Source organism: Silene latifolia, chromosome 4, assembly GCF_048544455.1.
Source record: "Silene latifolia isolate original U9 population chromosome 4, ASM4854445v1, whole genome shotgun sequence".
Taxonomy (NCBI): Eukaryota; Viridiplantae; Streptophyta; class Magnoliopsida; order Caryophyllales; family Caryophyllaceae; genus Silene; species Silene latifolia.
Genome location: NC_133529.1, coordinates 30800734 through 30822296, shown reverse-complemented (window position 1 = coordinate 30822296; position 21563 = coordinate 30800734). Strand labels below are relative to the sequence as shown.

At 32.5% G+C, this 21563-nt stretch overlaps 3 protein-coding genes across 5 annotated transcripts; 1 reads left to right on the top strand and 2 right to left on the bottom strand.

Annotated features, from left to right (window-relative positions):
• Positions 1–6067: 6067 nt before the first annotated feature.
• LOC141653377 (carbon catabolite repressor protein 4 homolog 5) lies at positions 6068–13576 on the top strand. 3 transcript variants are annotated; one of them, XM_074461113.1, is made up of 13 exons: positions 6068–6614; positions 7410–7573; positions 8473–8538; positions 8626–8678; positions 9111–9192; positions 10740–10823; positions 10948–11040; positions 11122–11154; positions 11454–11551; positions 11985–12102; positions 12651–12736; positions 12833–12917; positions 13097–13576. In XM_074461113.1, exons 1-13 carry the CDS (start codon positions 6365–6367, stop codon positions 13157–13159), a joined length of 1275 nt encoding a protein of 424 aa, XP_074317214.1. In that variant the 5' UTR covers positions 6068–6364; the 3' UTR covers positions 13160–13576. The 3 variants fall into 3 exon arrangements, 2 of the variants coding, with proteins under 2 accessions (XP_074317214.1, XP_074317215.1); XR_012547389.1 differs by lacking the exon at positions 13097–13576 and having other exon boundaries at positions 6071–6614; positions 11985–12121; XM_074461114.1 differs by lacking the exon at positions 8473–8538 and having other exon boundaries at positions 6071–6614; positions 8599–8678.
• LOC141653376 (cation/H(+) symporter 13-like) lies at positions 13479–20959 on the bottom strand. Its single transcript, XM_074461112.1, has 3 exons — positions 20679–20959; positions 18503–19468; positions 13479–14846 (listed from the first exon to the last, which is right to left on the bottom strand). Exons 1-3 carry the CDS (start codon positions 20895–20897, stop codon positions 14568–14570), a joined length of 1464 nt encoding a protein of 487 aa, XP_074317213.1. The 5' UTR covers positions 20898–20959; the 3' UTR covers positions 13479–14567.
• Positions 13716–14411, bottom strand: LOC141651318 (cation/H(+) antiporter 14-like). The gene has a single exon (XM_074459036.1). It carries the CDS (start codon positions 14409–14411, stop codon positions 13716–13718), a length of 696 nt encoding a protein of 231 aa, XP_074315137.1.
• Positions 20960–21563: the final 604 nt, after the last annotated feature.

Sequence of the window (21563 nt, the reverse complement as noted above, 5' to 3'; positions counted from 1 at the left end):
ATATTAATTAGATTAAGTGAAAGCCTTGGGTATAAAGCTTAGGGAGAGATCTTATACTTAGATCTTTGTTCTTCCATAAGGAAAAGCTCAAGAACAAGAGAGAAAGGTGATCTCTCTTGTGCCCTCTAAACCGAAATCATCTAAGTAAGAACATGATTTCTTCTCCTTTTATTATATTGTTTGCATGCATAAGATCCGTTTTAATTTTATGACAAATTAGTTTAGACATATATGAGTATGTTAATATGTATATGAATCTACATTTCTTTCAATAAGATCACCACATCTTATGTTAATCTTTCGATGTGGGACAATTCTATTATTTTTGTATAATTTCACATTATTTTTCAATGTGGGACATATAACATACTAAGAAGTACACAATTTTATATATGTACAAATTATATGAAATCTAAACGCTGATGATAGCATTTTTACCACGAATCAAATTATGTTATTTTCATAATTTTCTTAATGATATTTTTTTGCCAAATGAAATGTAAAAGTTTTTATATAAAAATTAGAAACATCACTTGAATATAATATAGGAAATAAATATTATAATAATTAAAAGATTCTCCACTTTAATTTTTTACATCGAAATATATTATTTATAATACTTTCCTAAATTAATTTTATGGATCACCCCACCTTATGATAATTTTCTGATGTGGGACAATTCAACTATTTATATGTAGTATATTTAATATTAAAAGGTTCTCCACTTTATTTTTTACATCGAAATATATTATATACTCCGTATTATTTATAATACTTTCCTAAATTAATTTTTAGAATCACCCCACCTTATGATAATTTTCTGATGTGGGATAATTCAACTATTTATATGTAGTAAATTTACCACACCTACATTATTTTTCAATGTGGGACAAATAACACACGAAAAAGTACACCATCTTTTTTGCACCTATTTCGATATCTAACCCAATTTAATAATGAGAAAATACTATACTATCTATTTATATTCGTACGTTTTTTCCATTTTTTGTCATAATTAAAATATGAACAAATGATATGATTCAAATAACATTTTTTTTCTAACACGACTTTTAAGATGTAATTGAGGTAGCAATAAAATGTATAAAAATATGCAAAATATTTTCTTTTTCTGGTGCAATTGTGATTAATGGTTAAAAATTAATATGTGTTTTAGACTTTTAGTTATTCAAATGTAATGAGGCATAATAATAATTACCTATATTTGAAAGTTAAAAAGATTTAATTCTAGTACTATTTATCAAAGTAAAAAAGCTTATTATTGATTTGTTTATGGATTCAAGATCTTTTTATGCAACACTTGATTGTATTATAATTCATAAATTTTCTATTTACAATCATCATTATATATGACACATTACTGACCAATTTATGTATATTTAGCACCCATTTTATTTTTAAATTATGATTTTGTCTTAAATAAAGTTATTATACTATCGATTGTCTTAAAATAAACATTATAATATCACTAATATAGTAATATATAATCGCTTTTATAAATATCTACGTGATTAATATTTGTATGGTATTGTTGTAACAAAGGTTTACCGTTAATACAAACTCTTATAAAAACTCTCTAAGATAATATTTAAGCGATTCAAAAGATTTTGGCTTGATACCCCTAAGTTTCAAATATGACTCCTATTTATAATCACGCGATACCTCACCTCATGATAATCTTCTAATGTGGAACTATTCAACTATTTATATGTAGTATATTTACCACACCTACATTATTTTTCAATATGGGACAAACAATATACTTAGAAATACACCCTCTTTTTCGCACCTAATTCGACATCCAACCCAGTTTAATATTTAATTATATAATTTTTCAAAACAAAAATATGTTACTTTTTTGCTAAATGAGATGTATAAGTTTTTATATAAAAATTATAAACATCACTTGGACATAATATAAAAAATATATATCATACCATGGAGATAATGATATATAAACTCTTAAGAACTCTTCAAGACAATGCTTAAGAGACTTAGAAGGTTTTGGGTTGGTATTTAGGTTCTAAGGATGCCTTCTATTTATAATCATATGATCACCCACCTTATGCTAAACTTTCGATGTGAGACAATTCTATTATTTATGCGTAATATATTCACCACACCAATATATTTTTCAATGTGGGACAAATAACATACTTAGAAATACACCAACTGTTTCGCACATAATTCGACATCTAACCCGGGTTAATAATAATAAGCAAATACTATACTCCCTCGATTCAAGACCAAATACAACATTTCCCTTTTTTCACTATTCATGAACGAATAGAATCTTTACGATTCCTTGCAATATGTAAAACAAAATATGGTCATCTGGGATCTTATTTGATTCACGTAAGTACAATGAGAATATCAAATTTTTAAATTTTTTATAATGTAAATTTAAAGATATTTACGTTGTAATATGTGACTTGACAAGTGTGTAAATGAAAATGTTGTATTTGGTCTTGAATGGAGGGAGTACTATTTATTAATATTCATACGTTTGTTTTTAATTTTGTTTATCATAATTAAAAATATATGCAAATAATATGATACTATATACTCATGCTAGCATTTCTTTTACCAAGAATCTATTATAATATAATTTTCATAATTTTTTTATAACACTTTTTTGGGAAAAGAGATGTATAAATTTTTATATAAAGATTATAAACATCACTTGAATATAATACATAATATAGAAAATATATATATCATACTGTTAAGATAATGATATAAACTCTTAAGAGCTCTTCAAAACAATACTTAAGAGACTCAAAAGGTTTTTGGTTGGGGTATAAGTTCCAATGATGACTCCTATTTATAATCACAGAATCACCCACCTTATGTTAATCTTTCGATGTGGGACAATTCTATAATTTATACGTATTATAATCACCACACTAACATTGTTTTTCAATGTGAGACATATAACATATTAAGAAATACACTATCTTTAATATGTGTAAATCATATGAAATCTATACTTCAATGAAAGCATTTTTTACCACAAATCTAATTATATTATCTTCATAATTTTTATAACGACATTTTTTTGCCAAATGAAATGTTAAAGTTTTTATATAAAAATTAGAAACTTCTCATGAATATAAAATAGGAAATATAGATATTATAATAATTTAAAGATTCTCCACTTAATTTTTTATGTGGAAAATATTATTTACGAAACTTTCCTAAATTAATTTTTGATGATGTGGACGCTCTAGAATCGCTCGAAAAAACTCTCTTTTATGTATATATATAGATTTTCTTATCCATATATTTTATATTTTCCAAAACCTTACCCTTTACGTGAAATAATTTCATGAACTAAATACATGGTATTATTACCCTTTTAAAATTCTATTATTAGTGTTTAATTTCACTTAAGTATTTACAGAATTTGTTTATAAATTACTTGAATTAAATAAATATTTTATTTTTCATATATTTTATATTTTCCTAAGAAAATATTTTATATGATCTTTAATACCCAATTGTCGATTAAGTAGTTCCATAAAACATCGTCTATATATAAAAAAGTTATAGTAACAACAATAGTGATATGCCTTTAAAAAAAAGTAATGAATTAGTGATAATACAAATTTTTTTTTTCAACTTCATTTATTCATCTTCGTTCTTAATTTCATATGTATTCAGTTTTTGTTTTTATTTCGAATACATATAATACTACTCCATATAAAATATCTTGAAATTATTAACTTATAATTAATGCGTATTTTTTTATTATAGTTTTTTTTAGTTAATTAAATTTAAAGCTAATGGAATATGGATGGATTTTTAAAGGAAATAAGTATTTTAAATTAATGCAATATAATAATAAATTGGATAATCCATGTCATATTAGTTTGCCAAGTCACATTGTTATGTGGCTTTTTTTCATCCCGTGTGGCATTGTCTACGTGGCATTTTTAGGCTAGCCTTTTAATAATATTTATAGATGTTGTCTAATCAAAGCGAGTAGAGATCACCTGTCCCACTTTTATGTCCCATCTCGTGTCTCATCCCCTTAAGATCTTGACACATCACAATTGAAATAATAAAAATGATAACATTATATATCAAAGTGTTAATGTGTCATTAGGAGAAGTAATGGCATATAAGACGGGACATAAAATGGGACAGAGGATCTGCTCTGAATCAAAGCATCCTACTCTAATACATTATTGATTAACATGTCATCTGTATTTGTAATATGAACAGTCATGTCAACGGTTGCTTAGAGGATTAATATATAGTATGTTTTAAATATGTTTTACCTTTTAAAAAAAAATGTTTTGATTAAAAAATCATAAAAAAAGGCATCAGAATTTTTTTTGACCCATGCGACCTATCCCATATTCTAACCCAACTCGTATGACCCGACCTGTTTGACAGGTCTACATCCATGGCAACCAACTATGGAAAGGAAAAAAAAGATAAGAATTTTTTTACACTTCAGATCAAATAGCGACCGGATAACTTTTTACTAATCCAAACGCCATATTTAGGCATTAGGCAAGCAACATAAATTTTTTTTTCTGGTGTTCTTGACTTACTGATATGTAGTTTAAATTAAATTGCCGCACATAAGTTAAGATGCTTGATGTTTCTTTGATAAATAATGTGATTTGAATTGACGGAATATTTCAAAAATATAGAATGTAGGAGTTTATTAATCATATAGCTATATTAAATTAGTTGAAAATCTAACTTTTTTAAACTTGAGAAACTCGTAAATTTTAGGGATTGATTGATAGTTGTAATCTATCTATTGTTAGTAAATGATGACATGATTTATATTCCTTATTTAAGAATATTGCTAAATCCCGCACAACAATTTACTCAATCCCGCACATTTTCACCCTAGTCTACCATAATTGCCCTCCATCTTAAAAAAAATTAAAAATCTGCTCTACCTTCTCTCTTTAAGCCTAATCAATCCGTTAGTCGTTCGACGTGAATCGTAATTCGTACATTATTAACACGTAATCTCGCCATTTTATCAACAATTTTATAACGCCCCATCATTTAATCGATTTGGTTAATTTTTTTGATTAAAAAAAGGTATTTTTACAATTAGGGTTTTGATTCAGTTGGGTTGTTGAAGAGATGCTGGTGGGGTTGTCAGTCTGGAGTAGGGTGGTCGAAAGGGGCGGCGTTGAGTGGTGGTTGTAATGATAGTGTTGCTGCGCGTGGTTGTTGTAGGAGTGCACGTTGTAGGTTGTCGGAGGGTGGTCACCGAATGCAGGTTTTAGGCGCGTGCATGGGTCATCGGAGCGGGGAGAGAAGGAGGGATGGATGGTTGGCGCTAGATTGGTGGTGTGGGGCGGTCGTCGTCGGCGCCGGGGTGGTGGGGGTGAGTTGTCGGGGGTTGGGTTTTGGGATAGGGTATCTTTATTGCATTTTTTTTCTTTTTTTTTTTTTCATTCTCTCTTGTTTTGTGAGTTGAGAAATGAGAAGGACACATTCGGAATAAGGGGCAAAAATGTGCGGGATTGAGTAAATTGTTGTGCGGGATTTATCAAGTCCCTTATTTAATTGATTTCAATGTTATGTAATGTTTTTCTTTTTATTTGAATATATATATATATATATATATATATATATATATATATATATATATATATATATATATATATATATATATATTATGTGCAATGCTCAATTAGTTAAAGAATGACATGTCAGCATGACTGAAATATTAGCATGACATGTGGACGATAGATGTTAGAAGATTAATATATATAATGATAATGATAATAATAATGATGGTTTTTAGATGATTCAAGAGGACACAATAGGCAGAGAGATTATAGTAAAAAGGGTTAGTAGTTGGACTGGGTTAATTAGTAATTGTAGTTTAGTCTTAGGATGGGGTAATTGGGTTGTGTTAATGTAAAAAATAATGAGAAAAATGGCATATTGAGTAAATACCATAAAGTAACCAGACAAGTTGGTAATTTTGCAGTCCAAAAATTTATGAAAAAGGAAAAAAGGAACAAAGCCCGACTAGCATGAATAAGGAAACAATGAACATTAGGCAGATGAGGAAGGTATAAAATAAAATTCCAAACCTAAAGACGAAGTTAAAGGGAAGTGTGAATATAAACGAGATTTTACCAAGTCCACTTTATTTACTTGCCCTGCTGTCGCATCTGTTTGCGCGCTACAGTACACCATTCTCTAGTTAGGCCGGCGTTCTCTACTCCTACCCCCACCACTGCCAACCGCCGCCACCATCACCACCACCACCTTCAGCTTTAACGCATCGCCTTAATCATCTCTCCACATTAACCTAATTATTTTCACCCTACTCATCCACATCTAATCTAATTCCACAATGAACACCAACAACCGTCGTCGGAAGCGTTATTCGCCACCTCAACGCTCTCACAAATTCATCAAAAAGCGCAAATTTGGTCAACAACAACGACAATCCCAAACCCTAACAAATTGGGGTCGAAATAATCACGCTTGGTCTGGTTTGAAGCAATGCAGATCAATTCAATCATCTTCTTATGGTTTTAATTTACGAACAGATGTTTCTCGTAAATGGAGCTATTCATCTCGTGATTTTTCTGGTTTTGAAGGTATGTTATGTTATGTGCAACTCGTCTTGATTTAATTAAGTTAAAACAAGCCGTGAATCAATTGACGGAGTTTGTATTTTCGTTTGTTATTGATGGATGAATGATGCTAAGACTTTTGAATTGATCCGTAGCTGCCGTGTGGGATTAAGAGAATAGGTGAATTTGAATTAGAGTTCGTCTTCAAAGTCTTTCAGCAGAGATCATCTTGAAACAAGTTGTAGGTGTACTGATTTTACGCTCCAAACCATTAATTAATTAATACTCCCTCTGTCCCAGTCATTTGTTTACCTTTGTTTTGGCACAAAGACCAAGAAAAGAGGAGGGTGCCAATTTCTATTAGATGACAAGTGGGCAATCAAACTGCCTACCAAAGACATTCTTAAAATAGAAAGTTAAATAATTGATTGAGACACCCAAAATGGAATAGGTAAACAAATGAAGTAATGTCTAAGATAAGAGAATCTCAGCAGGATTGATTAACTTTTTTGTATGTGCAATTTAATAACTGAACTGAGCAAATGATATATACCAGTAAGAATGTCACTTGGAAAAAAAAAAAGTGATCCTTGTCCGGTAGCGAGTTAGCGTGAAACAAAGCGTCCTGACATTCCGGGGCATTGTTTTTTTTCCTGAAAGCTTTCCAGTTCAGTGGAACTTGAAAGCGAGGAACGTATTTGATGTTTAATTAGTTTTCTGATGGACATGAATGCAAATAGGGATGATGTTCTATGCTGATCTGTATGTTTAAAAATCCTATATCAAATTCACTAATGTCGATAAAACTCCATTCTGCAGATAGGATTGTCATTGTTTCATACAATATTTTAGGTGTTGAGAATGCTTTAAAGCACCCATATTTATATCGTAATATTTCACCAAAGCACTTGGATTGGGACCACCGTAAGACACTTATACGCAAGGAGTTAAGGCAGTATAATCCTAGCATCTTATGTTTTCAGGTAAGTTTATTGTTTATTGGATTTTCCTGCATATGTGTTTTCTAAACCCCACATATGATTTGACGATCATTGCTGTCATTTGGATCGACATTGGTTTTGGCATCCACATTATCTCAACTTTTGAGTAATTCCCTTTAGCTTGTGAAAAGAACATACATGACAACCCTCATCTGGTGGGGTGAAAACGTCTGTACTGCTAATATCAGCAAAAGAATTGTATTTTCATCTCGCTTTGACCCTGTTATATAAAGTTCTAGGATCAGTCAGCTTTCTCTTTATGGGTTGCCTTTAATGCAATCTTGTGAATGTGTTATAGGGTTTTGTGTTCCATAGTTTATGTTTGCAAATTTCCATTTTAAGTTATGGTTTTTTCACTTTGGGGGTCATGCTTGTGTTGACACTTCACTTCAAGGATAAGCCAACTCTTTGCATACCTTTACCGTCCACTTGACTATTTGCCAAGGAAAAAATAGAATGAAATGTCGACATTAGTATGTGACAGTTAAAAGGTTGCAAGGTGTGAAGAATAAGTGATGCGTCTTCATCTGCGATTCAACTTTGTTCATCATTTAATCTTTGACCTTGTTTCTGAGTCATTTCTTCAACATGGAGTTTTGGATAATATTACATCTCTCGAACTATGGGGGGTTTTGACAATGACAAGGTCTCACGTCCAAAGCTCAGTCGCCTCAATGTTTTGGACATTGTCAAACCCAATTAATGCACTTACGTGGATAATTCCTTGGTTTATTGTTGTATGCCCCTTTCTCATTTTTTTCATTGTAAGATTATATCTGATTCTCCTATTGAGTCATCTGTTCTGGTATTTTTTTATCTGTAAGCTTTGTTGGATGTATTGATTATATTATTTTGTTTATCACCTTTTCATGTGATTATAGGAGGTTGATCGTTTTAGTGACTTACAATGTATCCTACGTCAGGATGGGTTTGAAGGTGTTTTAAAGGTATTAAACTTTTGATTGCTCACTGTCCTGAGATTTCCTTGGATTTGACATATTAGGAAGGCATGCACATATCTTTTGTTGGCGCAGGCACGGACTGGTGATGCTTGTGATGGATGTGCAATATTTTGGAAACATGAACGGTAATTAACCTTCCCTATTTTTCAACATCAAGACTTTGGTTAATTTGTTCCAACAGCTAAATGGATGGATCAGTGTGGTTCATTGTGGAAATTGGTACCTTCTTTTTTAGTTTAACTGCAAATTTCAATTAGTTTCGGCGAAATCAAATGGCTGTCATATGCTAGGCAACTTGTAGAGTTTGATTTCCAAAATAACGTCCTTTTGGCTGTGAGTTTTGGAGTGACATATAAGAATGAATCCTGCTTGTACATACTTAAATGATAAAACACCTCTATTACTTGTATAATGCTGGGAATTTTAGGCTATGTGCCTGCATCAATAAACTTCAGAATTTAATATTCTGAGTCTTACGTCTTGTCAGCTTGATTATGTTTCTTTGAACGTTTTCATCTTCTTAGACATGCTTTTGGCATTGGATGTCTGTCATACAGATTCGTGTTACTTCACGAGGAACATATTGATTTTCACGATTTTGGTCTGCGTGACAATGTTGCTCAATTCTGTGTTCTAACGGTATGTTGATTCTGCTATTATCTTTTTAGTTATTGTCCATATATTGTGAAGAGCTAGCGTCACTTCACGTGCATACATTTAGTGGAAGAATTATGTTGCTTTAAATAACAATTATCATTGGGTGTTTGAAAGTGAAGTGATGAGGAGATAAGGGTGAGATAAGAACGCACGTAGTATAAATCTCGCTATAATATCTACACCCCATCTCTATCCTAAACAATCTTTAGGTGAAGGCCTAAAGGGTCATCTTAATTTGCACTACTTGGATAAAGGGCTATTTTTCTAAACTGTCTACCCTTTATTTTCTGAAGTAACACTCAATCGATACAATTCATGACAAACTATCAATATGGATCATTTGGAACAAACCTCTTTATGTTGAAAACACATGGATAGGCTGCGTACATTTACATGCACGTTACCTTGCCTTATACGAGATCCTTCGAAGTATTGGATAGTGTTATTGTTGCTGTTGATTTTTGGGTGAAGGGCTATCTTACATTCTCTGCTGTTTGGTGAGGTGATCAATAATTCAAACTCAGTGCTAGTGTATGTGGGCCATGTAGGTTAACACTTCTACAGGAGTGTGTCACACTATTAACCAATGCCCCCTCTTTCTGCCTATTCTCGTAGAAGTTGACATTGGATTATTGGTAGAGATCATTTAAAAAATCTATCAATTTTCAATTCTAATTCCGTCTTTCAAGTAAATATCTGTAGAAATAATCAAAATTTTGAGATATTACTTGGTCCGCAGAGAGTTAGGTATTCTATTTATAGCCCGTCCCAATCAATATCTACCTTTTTCTTTTTATGCATGTTTTATGTGTAGGAGAATGAAGGTCGGACATCGTGACCTCGTGGGGCATATGCTTGTGCTAAGTAGTTCAGGTTCATCTAAAGTGAACATGCAAAACTTTAGTTGGGGTATAGAATGGTAATCAAGGGAGAAGAAATTACTCTACTCATTGATGGTATATGTGGTAAAGGCTTTAATATTTTATCCTGATCACCTAACTGTTACTTAAAAGTTAAAATGTTGGTAACCTTAATCAGTGAACTAAAGTACTAGACCATATATTTTCCTTCTTTATCCAAAAGTTTTTAATGATAGTCAAGTCCAACACTTTGGTGAACAATGTTACCCAATATTAACACCTTGAGTCCTTTCAAATTCCTGGAGAATTTAAGCACCTGTTTCTACTTTGATTCAAAAGGTAACTGATTGGCAATTAATAAAGTGACAGAGGAGTCTCATCCTGCTGCCCTGGCAGGTTTGACATGACAAGTTGTTTTTCGGATCCATCATTAGTGTACTTGGGTTCCTGCTGCTCACCCTATTAGAATGGTATCTGCATTGTGCCTTCTTGATTGGCAGTGTCAAGGTACTGTTTGGATGGTCTAGTCCCAACCCTTGACATTCATGCTTGTAATACACAGTTATCTCCCATCTTTGTTCTGTCATACATCGTAATTCAATTCCTTCCCAGATCTTATTTTCAATATTTTTCTCGAGTGATTTTCTCTAAGACAATACATGTTTCTAGACTGGTGATGCTTGTAGAAGGCTGCTTGTTGGAAATATACACGTGCTTTACAACCCAAAGCGAGGGGACATCAAGCTAGGTCAGGTAATCTATTTCTATACACAAACAGTTACTAAAATGAGTTACTGTGTGAAATTGTGGATGATGTCCCAATCTATATTAATTGTGTTACTGTGATCAATTACATATTCTTCCATTTAATGTCCAGATACGTCTATATCTGGAGAAGGCCTATAAGTTATCTCAAGAGTGGGGTGATATCCCAATTGTACTCGCTGGTGATTTCAATAGTTATCCTCAGGTGATTCTGGAAGCTCTGTTTTTTGTTGGTTGGAGCTAATATTTTCAGATTTAATCCTTAACATATGATCCTTGGTTCCAGAGTGCTGTATATCAATATATATCCTCTGGGAAGGTTAGTGTGTTTTTTTTTTGCCATGGAATTAGGATTGTCATAAAACAATACTGCCTTTGTTCCACTAGATTTCTACGCTGCCAAAATTTTATGTCGTCGAGGGTGCAACTGTGCCAGTGACCCAAAATACCCCCAAGTGTTCACCTTGTTTCCATTGTTTTCCAAAAGTAAAAGGCTAAAAACTCAATGAAACAATACAAAAAGGAAAGTCTCAAAAATCTTGTGGAACAAAGTGAGTAATATACATGCTTCACATATTTTACTAAAGGTTGAAATGATGTATGTTCTGTCTTCTGTAGTTGGAGATGTTACAACATGACCGCAGAAACATTTCTGGACAGGTCGATGTACCACATCATATCAGGCCCTCCTATTCTTTGCCTAAGGAATCACAAGGGTAATTCTTTTTTCTATTGTATCTTTCTCAAGTGATGATAATATAAGTCAATTTGCAGCCTTCATCCATGCAAGTATTTTGCCTCATTTCCATGCTATGCATTTGAGTTTTCTAACTGGTGCACAGTTGCACGCCTTCTTGTCAGTGCACATTAAACTATTACAAGCTGTAAAATGATTTTTGTCTAGCTTTTTCGGCAAGTTGTCTCTGAAATGCAATCTTTCATGGAGCTAAGCTTTAGCCGAGAGTCTGTATCTGCTATTGTTTCACCAGTCCAAGGACCGAAGTCTGTTAATTTCGTATAACAGAAACAGTAGAATCTTGCCTAAATCAGTGCGACTCATCTGATAATTGCTTGATTTAGTCTCTCATTTTTTCACTTCTTCTTTCTGTTTTATGATCTTCATCTGCTTTAAATTGTTTTGGATGTCAGGCAAATGCCATTAGTACAAGGGTGGAGTGATGAAGAACTGAAGCTTGCCACAGGCTGTGGGGGAGTGACTTGTCTGGAACACAATCTAAAGCTTCACAGTGCATATCTTGGTGTTCCTGTAAGATTACTATGGTTCCGTATATGTCATACTCCATCCGATCCAATCTACTCACTTGCTTTTTTACGCAATCTCCGAGACCACGATTTGACCATAAATTTCTTCAATTATATATTAATTTTTTCGTTGAAAATATAATTTTATGAAAGCAATGTTACCATAACAAATATTAGTATACTAATGTCGTATGTTAGCATACTTATGGTCCATGTATTACAACTTTAACCTAAAAACAAGTGAAGTGTGTAGAATGAATCAAAGTAGATGGAGTATTGTTTACCAAGTCTAGATTAATCCTGTAATTAAAGCTGTCAACTTTCACATGGGGAGTATTTGTGGGGGTTATTTCTTACCGAACATGGACATGCAGTGAGTTGATCCCAAAAGGGAAAATTTAGCTGAAGTATGTACTATGGTAGTAAAAGCCCACTTGATACATGATGGATTTCAGTGATTGTTATGTGATTTCACATTATATAACATCTTGTAGAAAAAGGCCAATAGTGTAAAATCTTATAGTTTTTCTTTGTAATGTTGATTTTGATCAGGGGAACATCACTACAAGAGATGAAATTGGGGAACCATCGGAAACTACCTGTCATTCATTGTGCACGGGAACTGTCGATTATATTTGGTATTGGCCTTTTTTTTTTTTTTTTATTTGTTTTGATTAGAGGGATTTGTTCCGTCATGAAGAGCTGTCTATATATATTTGCTGTTTTTGTTGCAGGCACACTGATGGACTAGTTCCTTTCAGAGTTCTTGAGACATTACCTAGGAGTGTGTTGGGGGAAACGGGCGGGCTTCCCAGTGAGGTAGTCTTAACTCTATCGACAATCCTACATTTCATATTTCTACACACGCAGTATTTTTGTAGCTTTTCAAGGGTGAATATTTAAAATCACATGAACATTCTATTCTGTAGAGGAATATGATAGACTGCCATGCTTTATGTCGTGCTTATGCTTGAATATGTATGTATCTTCTGCTGTAGAAATGGGGTAGCGATCATCTAGCATTGGTATGTGATTTTGCCTTTGTCGATGATGAATCATGAAGAAATTCAACTACCAACTGAAGCATCACATTGGTATGTGACAATCTGTTGAATCAATACTGCCCCTTGAAGTAGACACGTGTTTCACTCACAATGTGCTTCACCTTCATGTTGTCAAATTTTACATGACCATCTCCGATCTCCTCCACCTCGGGTCTAGAATGATTCTGGATAGAGCCACAATTTTGTAAGCTCCTGCATCTGGCAATCCATATGTAAGCTGGATTTACTTTTATTGGAAGTAGTCGCCATGAACTCAAAATAATTATTTTACCAAACAATTTTTTTTTTCAGTAAAACAAATTAGCAGACATATGTAGCTTAATGGAAATCTCTAATACACTTTTGTGATTGTGTCCGACGAACTTGTCACATAATATCTAATCCAAAGATTGTGGAAATTGCAGTACCATGTTACATATTTTGTATTACAAATGCTAAAAGTTTGTACACTAATATCATACCATGTTAGAATCTAGCAAATATCTACCATGTTGTGTAGCGTATAAAAACCATGCATTCCACGTGATCTATAAGTATCCAATAATTATTATTATCATTGATGTAATTTGCCTTCAAAATCCAACGCAAACTCACTCTGAGGCTCCTGTTGTACTACCAAAAGGGAAAACTCAAAGTCTAAAGCAAAAACGTCACCAAGTATCCCAAGCTCCGGATACTCACTCCACCCATCCGAAAGCCCGAACAATGGAATACTTTGTAAATTATGAACCTTTCCGGTCACAACAAGATCTACCTTTTCTTTCACCATAGCCATAACTTGTATAGTTTCATCTCCACTGTTCACAATAACCTCTTCGAAACTGATTCTCTCATTATTTATACACGTTGAACGAAATTGCTTCATTACCTCATTGTCAAGTACATTAACATCGTCGCTCTCAGGAGGCTTTAGCCATATCACATGTAACCGTACGCAAGGATTGTTAGCAAATAATTTACCATACGCAAGTGCTTCATAATCATCCGCTCCACCTATGAAAACAATCCAGATCATATAAGCGTCTTCCTTGATAACACGTTTTCGAGAGCTTGAACGGTCTACTAGGAGACCAACCGAGCAAGGTGCCTTTTTCAGAACCACGTTATTCACCTCTCTTATAGCTAAAGAAGAGTCTATAATTGTTCCTTTAGGACCAGAAGTTATGTGGAAGGGTATAATAACTAACCCGACTGCCTTTTCGTACGCGAGGTTGCATATATCGTTATGCATAGTCGCGTATGGTGACATTGCCACATAATGTTGAGCGCGAGTCTTACCATCAGTCTCACGCTCAAGGTGCAAGAAAGAATTAACTATACGACTAGAACGATCAATGTTTGAGCGTAGAGAAGATATCGACGAGACTTCATGGAGGGGGCCATGATTGGCATTGTACACCGCCCATTAGTTGCAATAATCAAGGGCAAGTATGGAAACCGGGTTTTGTTGAGTGCTATAGAAAGCCTTCAGGAAGCGCACCAGTCCCGGAAGGCTCTCTTCTTTGTGAATACATACTAATATTAGTAGTACTTCGCTGTTTTCTTGAAAATCAATTACGCCACGCCTCATAATTGTTGAATATTGTCTTGAAGGCTCATATAATAATCTTACCAATGGTAATAATACTCCCATTGTAATCGAAGCATGAAGCATTACTATTGTGTAGTGATTTGGACTTAGACCCTGCAATATAAGGAACATGTTTTTCAGTTATATAGAATCATATGCCACTATATTATTGGAGTAATAAGAATAATAGAAAAGAGATTTTGATGGGCACTGGAGCTGACCGGGAATCAAATGTATTAGTTTTCAACCCGTGAAATTCACGAGTTTGCTTTTAAAGTTTTGTGTAAATTGATATGATTGATTTTAATTAAAATATTGTAATTGAATTTATTTGAAATTATTAATCATGTAAGACAGTAAGAGGCATCATATATTGTGCCCTTTAGATAAATTTCATTAGCATGATTAGACTTAACCAATTAATATTAACACCATCTCCAACCATGATTTATTTTCTTTCCCATCCCATTCTATCTCATCATTTCTCAATCACCCATCTCCCTTAATTCTTAGTTTTTATATGATTGTACAATGCTCATATATAACTCGTGATATAATTTTGTTTCCATCCGTATTATGAGTTCAGTTAATATCGTGACACGTTATATTGAAATAAACAATTGTGATGCCATGTCAGCAGGATTGACCGTTGCATTAAAAAAATATATGATATATGATGATGATGGCGAACTAAGAATTCAGGGCTAAGAATTTAAACTTGCCAATAAAAAATAAATTCCGCCATACAAATGTGGCTTGAAATTGTTGATTATATGTCTTGGCCCCTTACTACAATATTATATGCGTTACTTTCATGACGTTTAGTCAAAATTTTTAAAATATGAATTTTCCGATTTTATTAATACTATACTACTAAAGACTTTTGCGCTTATTATATATTCCTTTCATTCCATTTTTAGTGTCCTCTTTTCTTCAAAATTTATCCCAAGTTAATTGCCCCCTTTCTAAATTTAGTATGATAAATTAGTAGACTACTACTATTACCTGTTACTTTTTACACAAATTCTCATTTATTCACTTGAGTAGGAAAAGACAAGCTATTTGGGATTTCATATACTTTGTCTTATCTATCTAAGTAGGAGAACTTACTGTATTTTTTAGGTATCACTCACTCTATTAAAATAATATTGTCCCTCTAGCAAGTGAGACTTAGGCCCCTGCTCTTTCCTTTATTTTCGATCCATTTCGATTCATTTCATTTCTATTGATTCGATTCGGGCTCGATTCGATTGATTCGGCTCCATTCGATTCGATTCGATTCGATTCACTCCATTCGATTCGATTCGATTCTCCATTCGATTCGATTCATTTCACTCCATTAAATTCAAATTTCATTTCACTTTACTAATTTAAATAATAGTTATTATTAATTTTGTTAACAATAATACTATTTTTTTAATATTAATATTATTTATTATTTATTATTATTATAATTATAATTAATAATATTGTTAATAATTTATTTATTTATTTATTATTATTACTATTATTATTATTATTATTATGATGATGATGATGATGATGATGATGATGAATATTATTATTAAAATGAATAATAATGTTGTTAATGTTAATGTTATTGTTGTTGTTGTTGTTGTTGTTGTTGTTGTTGTTGTTGTTGTTATTATTATTATTATTATTATTATTATTATTATTATTATTATTGTCGTTGTTATTATAATTATTATTGGTATTATTATTATTAAAATTCATAACATTTATTAGTATTATTATTAAAATTCATAACATTTATTATTAATATTATTAATGAGGCACACCGAACCGACTTGACTCACTTGCCAATACGGGGTCTTACAAGTCAACACGCTTGCCAATATGGTTACAAATTAGCTTGGTACCCTACGAATCACAAATCGTTAAAAGCGAATTCTATCAAGTTGATTAACAAAATACATGTAACACATTTTCTATAAGCGATTCGCGAATCGGTAAGGCGTATTCATAGCGAATATGGTAACCGTGCTTGCCAAACCATCATTTGAGGTACACATAAAACCTATAAATATCTCACTATTCACCAATCAATGGTAAAAACTTCTCACCAACAACTTCCTCTCTCTAGAAGTAAGACTAATCGAGCTACTACAAGAGGCGGAGAGACCTTAGTTTCAAGCAATGTCCCGACTATCCACCATTACCATAAGGCATCGTAGAGAAGGACCTTTTGCATACCCTCTGAGGCCTTTGTTACGCGTGAAAGATCCATCCGAAGAGAGCAAGCATAGGCTCGAGATACCATATGAGAGTAGAGCGTTGACTCAACCTGAATTCGAACAACGCTTACTTGAGTGTTTTTATTCTAAACAATTATTTTACTAATATCATTATTAATATGACCTTATTATTTATTATTGTTATTAAAAATATTATTAGTAGAAAAATACTATTTTTTCATTATTATAATTTATGATTATTCATATATAATATTATAATTTTTTTCTTATAAATATTAATTTTAGTATTACTATTATACTATGAATATTAATATATTATAGTTGATAATAACAATAATATTGAATACTATTATTATTATTATTATTATTATTATTAATATGATTATTTCAGTTCAATTCAAATTTCAATTCACTTTATTTAGTTCGATTCGATTCATTTCAAATTCTATTCGATTCGATTCGATTGATTGATTCGATTCGATTCACTCCATTCGATTCGATTCGATTCGATTCACTCCATTGATTCGATTCATTTTCAGCTCCACTCCATTGATTCGATTCATTTCGATTCAGATTCGATTCGATTCAGCTCTATTATTCGATTCGATTCGATTCGGCTCTAAAAAGCCAGAAAGAACAGGGCCTTACTATACTTTTTAACTATCACTCACTCTATTAAAATAATATTATCCCTCTTGTTCTTAATTAAAGGGGTAGAGTAAAATTTTACCCTATTTAAATCCTTTTTAGAGTAATAATTTTACCTATTTAAATCCTTACCAAAAAGGAAAGTAAGACAATAAAAGTGGTATAAAGTGAGTATATAATTAGGGTATTGCTCTTTCATGTACATGATTTACTCAATCATGTACGCAATTTTCTATTTTACCCCTTTCATTAGAAGACTTCTTTTTAATCAATTTTTTACCCGTGAAATTGTATTTTATGTATCACTTTCGTGCATGATATTTGTTATTTTTTAAGAAATAACAGTATCGCAGGTAGAAGCCTCCATAAAATTGTTGAATAATGAGGGTCAAAAATTGGGAAACAAGCGTGAAAATGGAATCGGCAGTTATCGGGATTCAAACACACATCCCATAGGTGCGAGATCGGAAATTCTTGTTTCAGATGGGTAATTCCGTCTGAAATAAATAAGACTGGATTTTATGATTATTTTATAGTTAAATGTAAGTACGATGATCCAGCTAGTATTATAGCTTATGATAACTTATTTTTCGAAGTTATCACATTTGACTGTAAAATGGTCTTAAAACTCTATCTTATTATTTTAGACAAAATGGGCTTTCTAAAGGGAGATTAACTCGAGGTAGACATATGTTTTTTCACCAAGGCACCAAGTCATGCATACATTTTTGATATACTTTAGTTTTTTTTCCTACAAAATAAGGTTGGACTTTAGCCCATATAGCCATGGAATGGATCCGCCCATGAATGAGCACTACAATAATTTGAGTTGTTAAAACGGATATTAAAACGGATATGTTCGTCTTTAAGAGAGACCAATTGATATGAAAAAGAATAAATGTTTACCTTTGTATGAAACAATGACAGAATGGGAGAAATGTCCATGATTCCTCTAGTAGACATAACGAGAGCCAACGAAGTCGCTTGTGAAAATGGAAGACGAAGAAAGCATGCAGGAATAATGACGCCAAGAAATTTGCCAATATAACCCATTACTAATATGATTACAACCCCATACGAGCGTAAATCAGGTATTGTCATATGCATTCCACAATTTATTACAAAAAATGGGAACAGAATATTACTTGTAAATGGATCCAATCTCTCGGTCAAAATCGTCAATAAAGGCTCTTCCGGCAATGTTAATGCCACTAAAAACGGCGAATATCTTTGGTCAAAACTTTCTCCTAGTAACACTATAACAAGAATTAATACGATGATCATCACAAAGTGGGTTCGCTTAAGGGATATTCCTTCTTTTTTAAAACTAACAAGGTATATTATTAAGGGTCGGAAAACAGAGAATAAAAGAGCGTAGTATAAAACAACAAGGCTTTTTGAGGCTGTTTTGGTTCCTCCTAATATGGGTAATATAACATTGAGTATTGTAATGCTGATTAACATAACGGACATGTCTGTAACCATTGATGTTGAAGAAGCTAATCGGCCAAGTTTCGAGTTGCTCATACCAAGGTCATTGAGGTGGCTCGACGTGCTTAGCAAGTAATTTGATGCGTTAAATGCAATTATAGCAGGTATTCCCGTGGGGCGAAAATCTTGGTCTGTTGTATTGATTGTAACATAAGTTGCAAAGCTGAATGCAAGAGAAGTAAACAAGCCTGAATAACTTAGGATGAATGCTTTCTTGCCTGTCTTTGTTAATTTACCCAAGTTGATAGACAATCCTAACACGAATAATTGTAGAAAGAATCCTATATTTGCGAGCACTGACGATATTAAAAACAATGATGGTCTATTTATTGCGTAGTTATTCACATATATACCAAAAAATGGCCCAACTATAAAACCTGCCTGCAGGGACAATCACAAATAGGTTATACAACATATAGACATCAAAATAAACAAGATATATATATATATATATATATATATATATATATATATATATATATATATATATATGAATTCGTAAACATATTTGTCAGAAAACAAAGATTACATTCTCATATATAGCATAGCTAAATTGACCATTGTTAATTATGGTGGTGTTTTCGCATAAGAAATGTACTTAGTCACTTGGATATAAATATATATATATATATATATATATATATATATATATATATATATATATATATATATATATATATATATATATATATATATATATATATATATATATATATATATATATATATATATAGATCCACTAACTTCACCACCCGACACCACGACCTCCTTGCAACCACCACCCACGCACCACTAGATCTGAAGATTAAATAAAAAACGACCACCACGACATCACCACTACCACCATCACCACAAATGACCCACCAACACACAACAACAAACACTCCTTACTCAGATCTGATATATATATATGCGTTTGTGACGAGACGAGTTTAGTATGGCGTCCAGAGGTATTTTATGTTAGTTTAGGGGCTCTGGAGGTGTAATTATGAACCGAATTGTAAATTTTGATTTTAGCAGCGTATGCTAAGAGTCACGTGATTTAAAATGGTATTGAGATTAGTGACTACGAGAAGGATGCAGATAATGGTTATTTTGAAGTTAAATGTCAAAAGTCACAAGTCAAAGCTTGGATCAAGCAAGAAGCTATGAAGAGAGTAGAGGCGGCACTGGAGACTGCGTGGTAAGGTGGGATATAGAGGCGACGGAAATCTTGTCCGATCTTTTAATTTTAATGTTAATGCATGATTTTCAAAAGTGAGTTTGGGAACTTATTGGTTGGAACAAAATCCAAAAGATAATGTACTATTTTAAAAGCGATATAAAAATAAAGCTCATTATACAATTTAAGAGTCATCTCCATACAAATCTGTCTGAGTACCTTCCTTTTACATCAACATTACCCCAATTTCATCAAAAAATTCCAACACAGTACGAGACAAGGCAGTCGATAAACAACACCTTACACCTTACCCCTATATATGCTAGCACAAAATAGTTGTTTCCAAATGATCCAAACAAAGAATCGTCATAATCACATTCGAACAAAGAGCATGAATTATGACAATGTAGATAGGAAGAAAAAACTTACGAGTAATTGGGAAGCGAAAGGCATACGAAGAGGTTTGAGCAATGTGCGTACGAATCGATACAAAATAAGGAAAATTCCAACATCGAATAAGAGACTTGATGAAATTTTGCGAATAATGCCACCAAATACATTGCTATGCATCACAAATCCTTGGCATGCTATTGATATTCCCTCCGTTGTATTACCTTCATTCCATGCAATTGATGCTCTATCTCCCATTATTAATAATTGTTTTTATTATTTGCCTTTTTTTTTATGTTTCTATTCCATCCATGATCCATGAATATGCATTTGAGAATAGAACATGTCATATAATATGTCTTTTCAACCTTGAAAAAAATTTAGGAAATGTGGAAAATAGTTGACCTTTTGACAAGTCATCTTAAAAGAGACGGTGTATATGTTGTAAGAAAATTGATTGATAATTTTTAGTTCATAGATTATACATTGTTGTACATCTGGTTGTCTAATTTTTGAGTTTTATATTAAATTTTTTAAGTTTTGTTTTAAAGATTATGTGTTTTTACTATAAAATTTTCGGAAATTTCCCACGGCACCCTTAAACTTTGACAGATTACACATAGTACCCCTTATTTTAAGTTTGTACACATGGTACCCTTGTATTTAACCTTTTCTTTCCCAAAATACCCTTTGGCAAAATTCCGTTATAACTCCGTTACTCATCTTACTTGTGACCCTTTTTTGTTGTTTAATATACTAACCTCTCATTATCTTTTTTTTTTTGAAAGAGAAAACGGAACTTATATTAAATCAATTTCTGTTAGAGCAGAAATAGCATGCAGAAAACCCGAGGACATTACAATAATATCTCCTACCGTCTCACACAATCTCGCAACCAAATGAGCTACTGTATTCCCTCCCCTC

Bases quoted from the DNA above. Each gene is read 5' to 3' on its own strand.
- LOC141653377 (XM_074461113.1), top strand. From the start codon at position 6,365: ATGAACACCAACAACCGTCGTCGGAAGCGTTATTCGCCACCTCAACGC. The intron at 8,539-8,625 runs GTATTAAACTTT...TTGTTGGCGCAG, and splicing joins GGTTTGAAGGTGTTTTAAAG to GCACGGACTGGTGATGCTTG. The intron at 10,824-10,947 runs GTAATCTATTTC...TTTAATGTCCAG, and splicing joins GGGACATCAAGCTAGGTCAG to ATACGTCTATATCTGGAGAA.
- LOC141651318 (XM_074459036.1), bottom strand. From the start codon at position 14,411: ATGTCACCATACGCGACTATGCATAACGATATATGCAACCTCGCGTAC.
- LOC141653376 (XM_074461112.1), bottom strand. From the start codon at position 20,897: ATGGGAGATAGAGCATCAATTGCATGGAATGAAGGTAATACAACGGAG. The intron at 19,469-20,678 runs GTAAGTTTTTTC...TTGTCCCTGCAG, and splicing joins CTTTCGCTTCCCAATTACTC to GCAGGTTTTATAGTTGGGCC. The intron at 14,847-18,502 runs GTAAACATTTAT...CTTATATTGCAG, and splicing joins TGTCATTGTTTCATACAAAG to GGTCTAAGTCCAAATCACTA.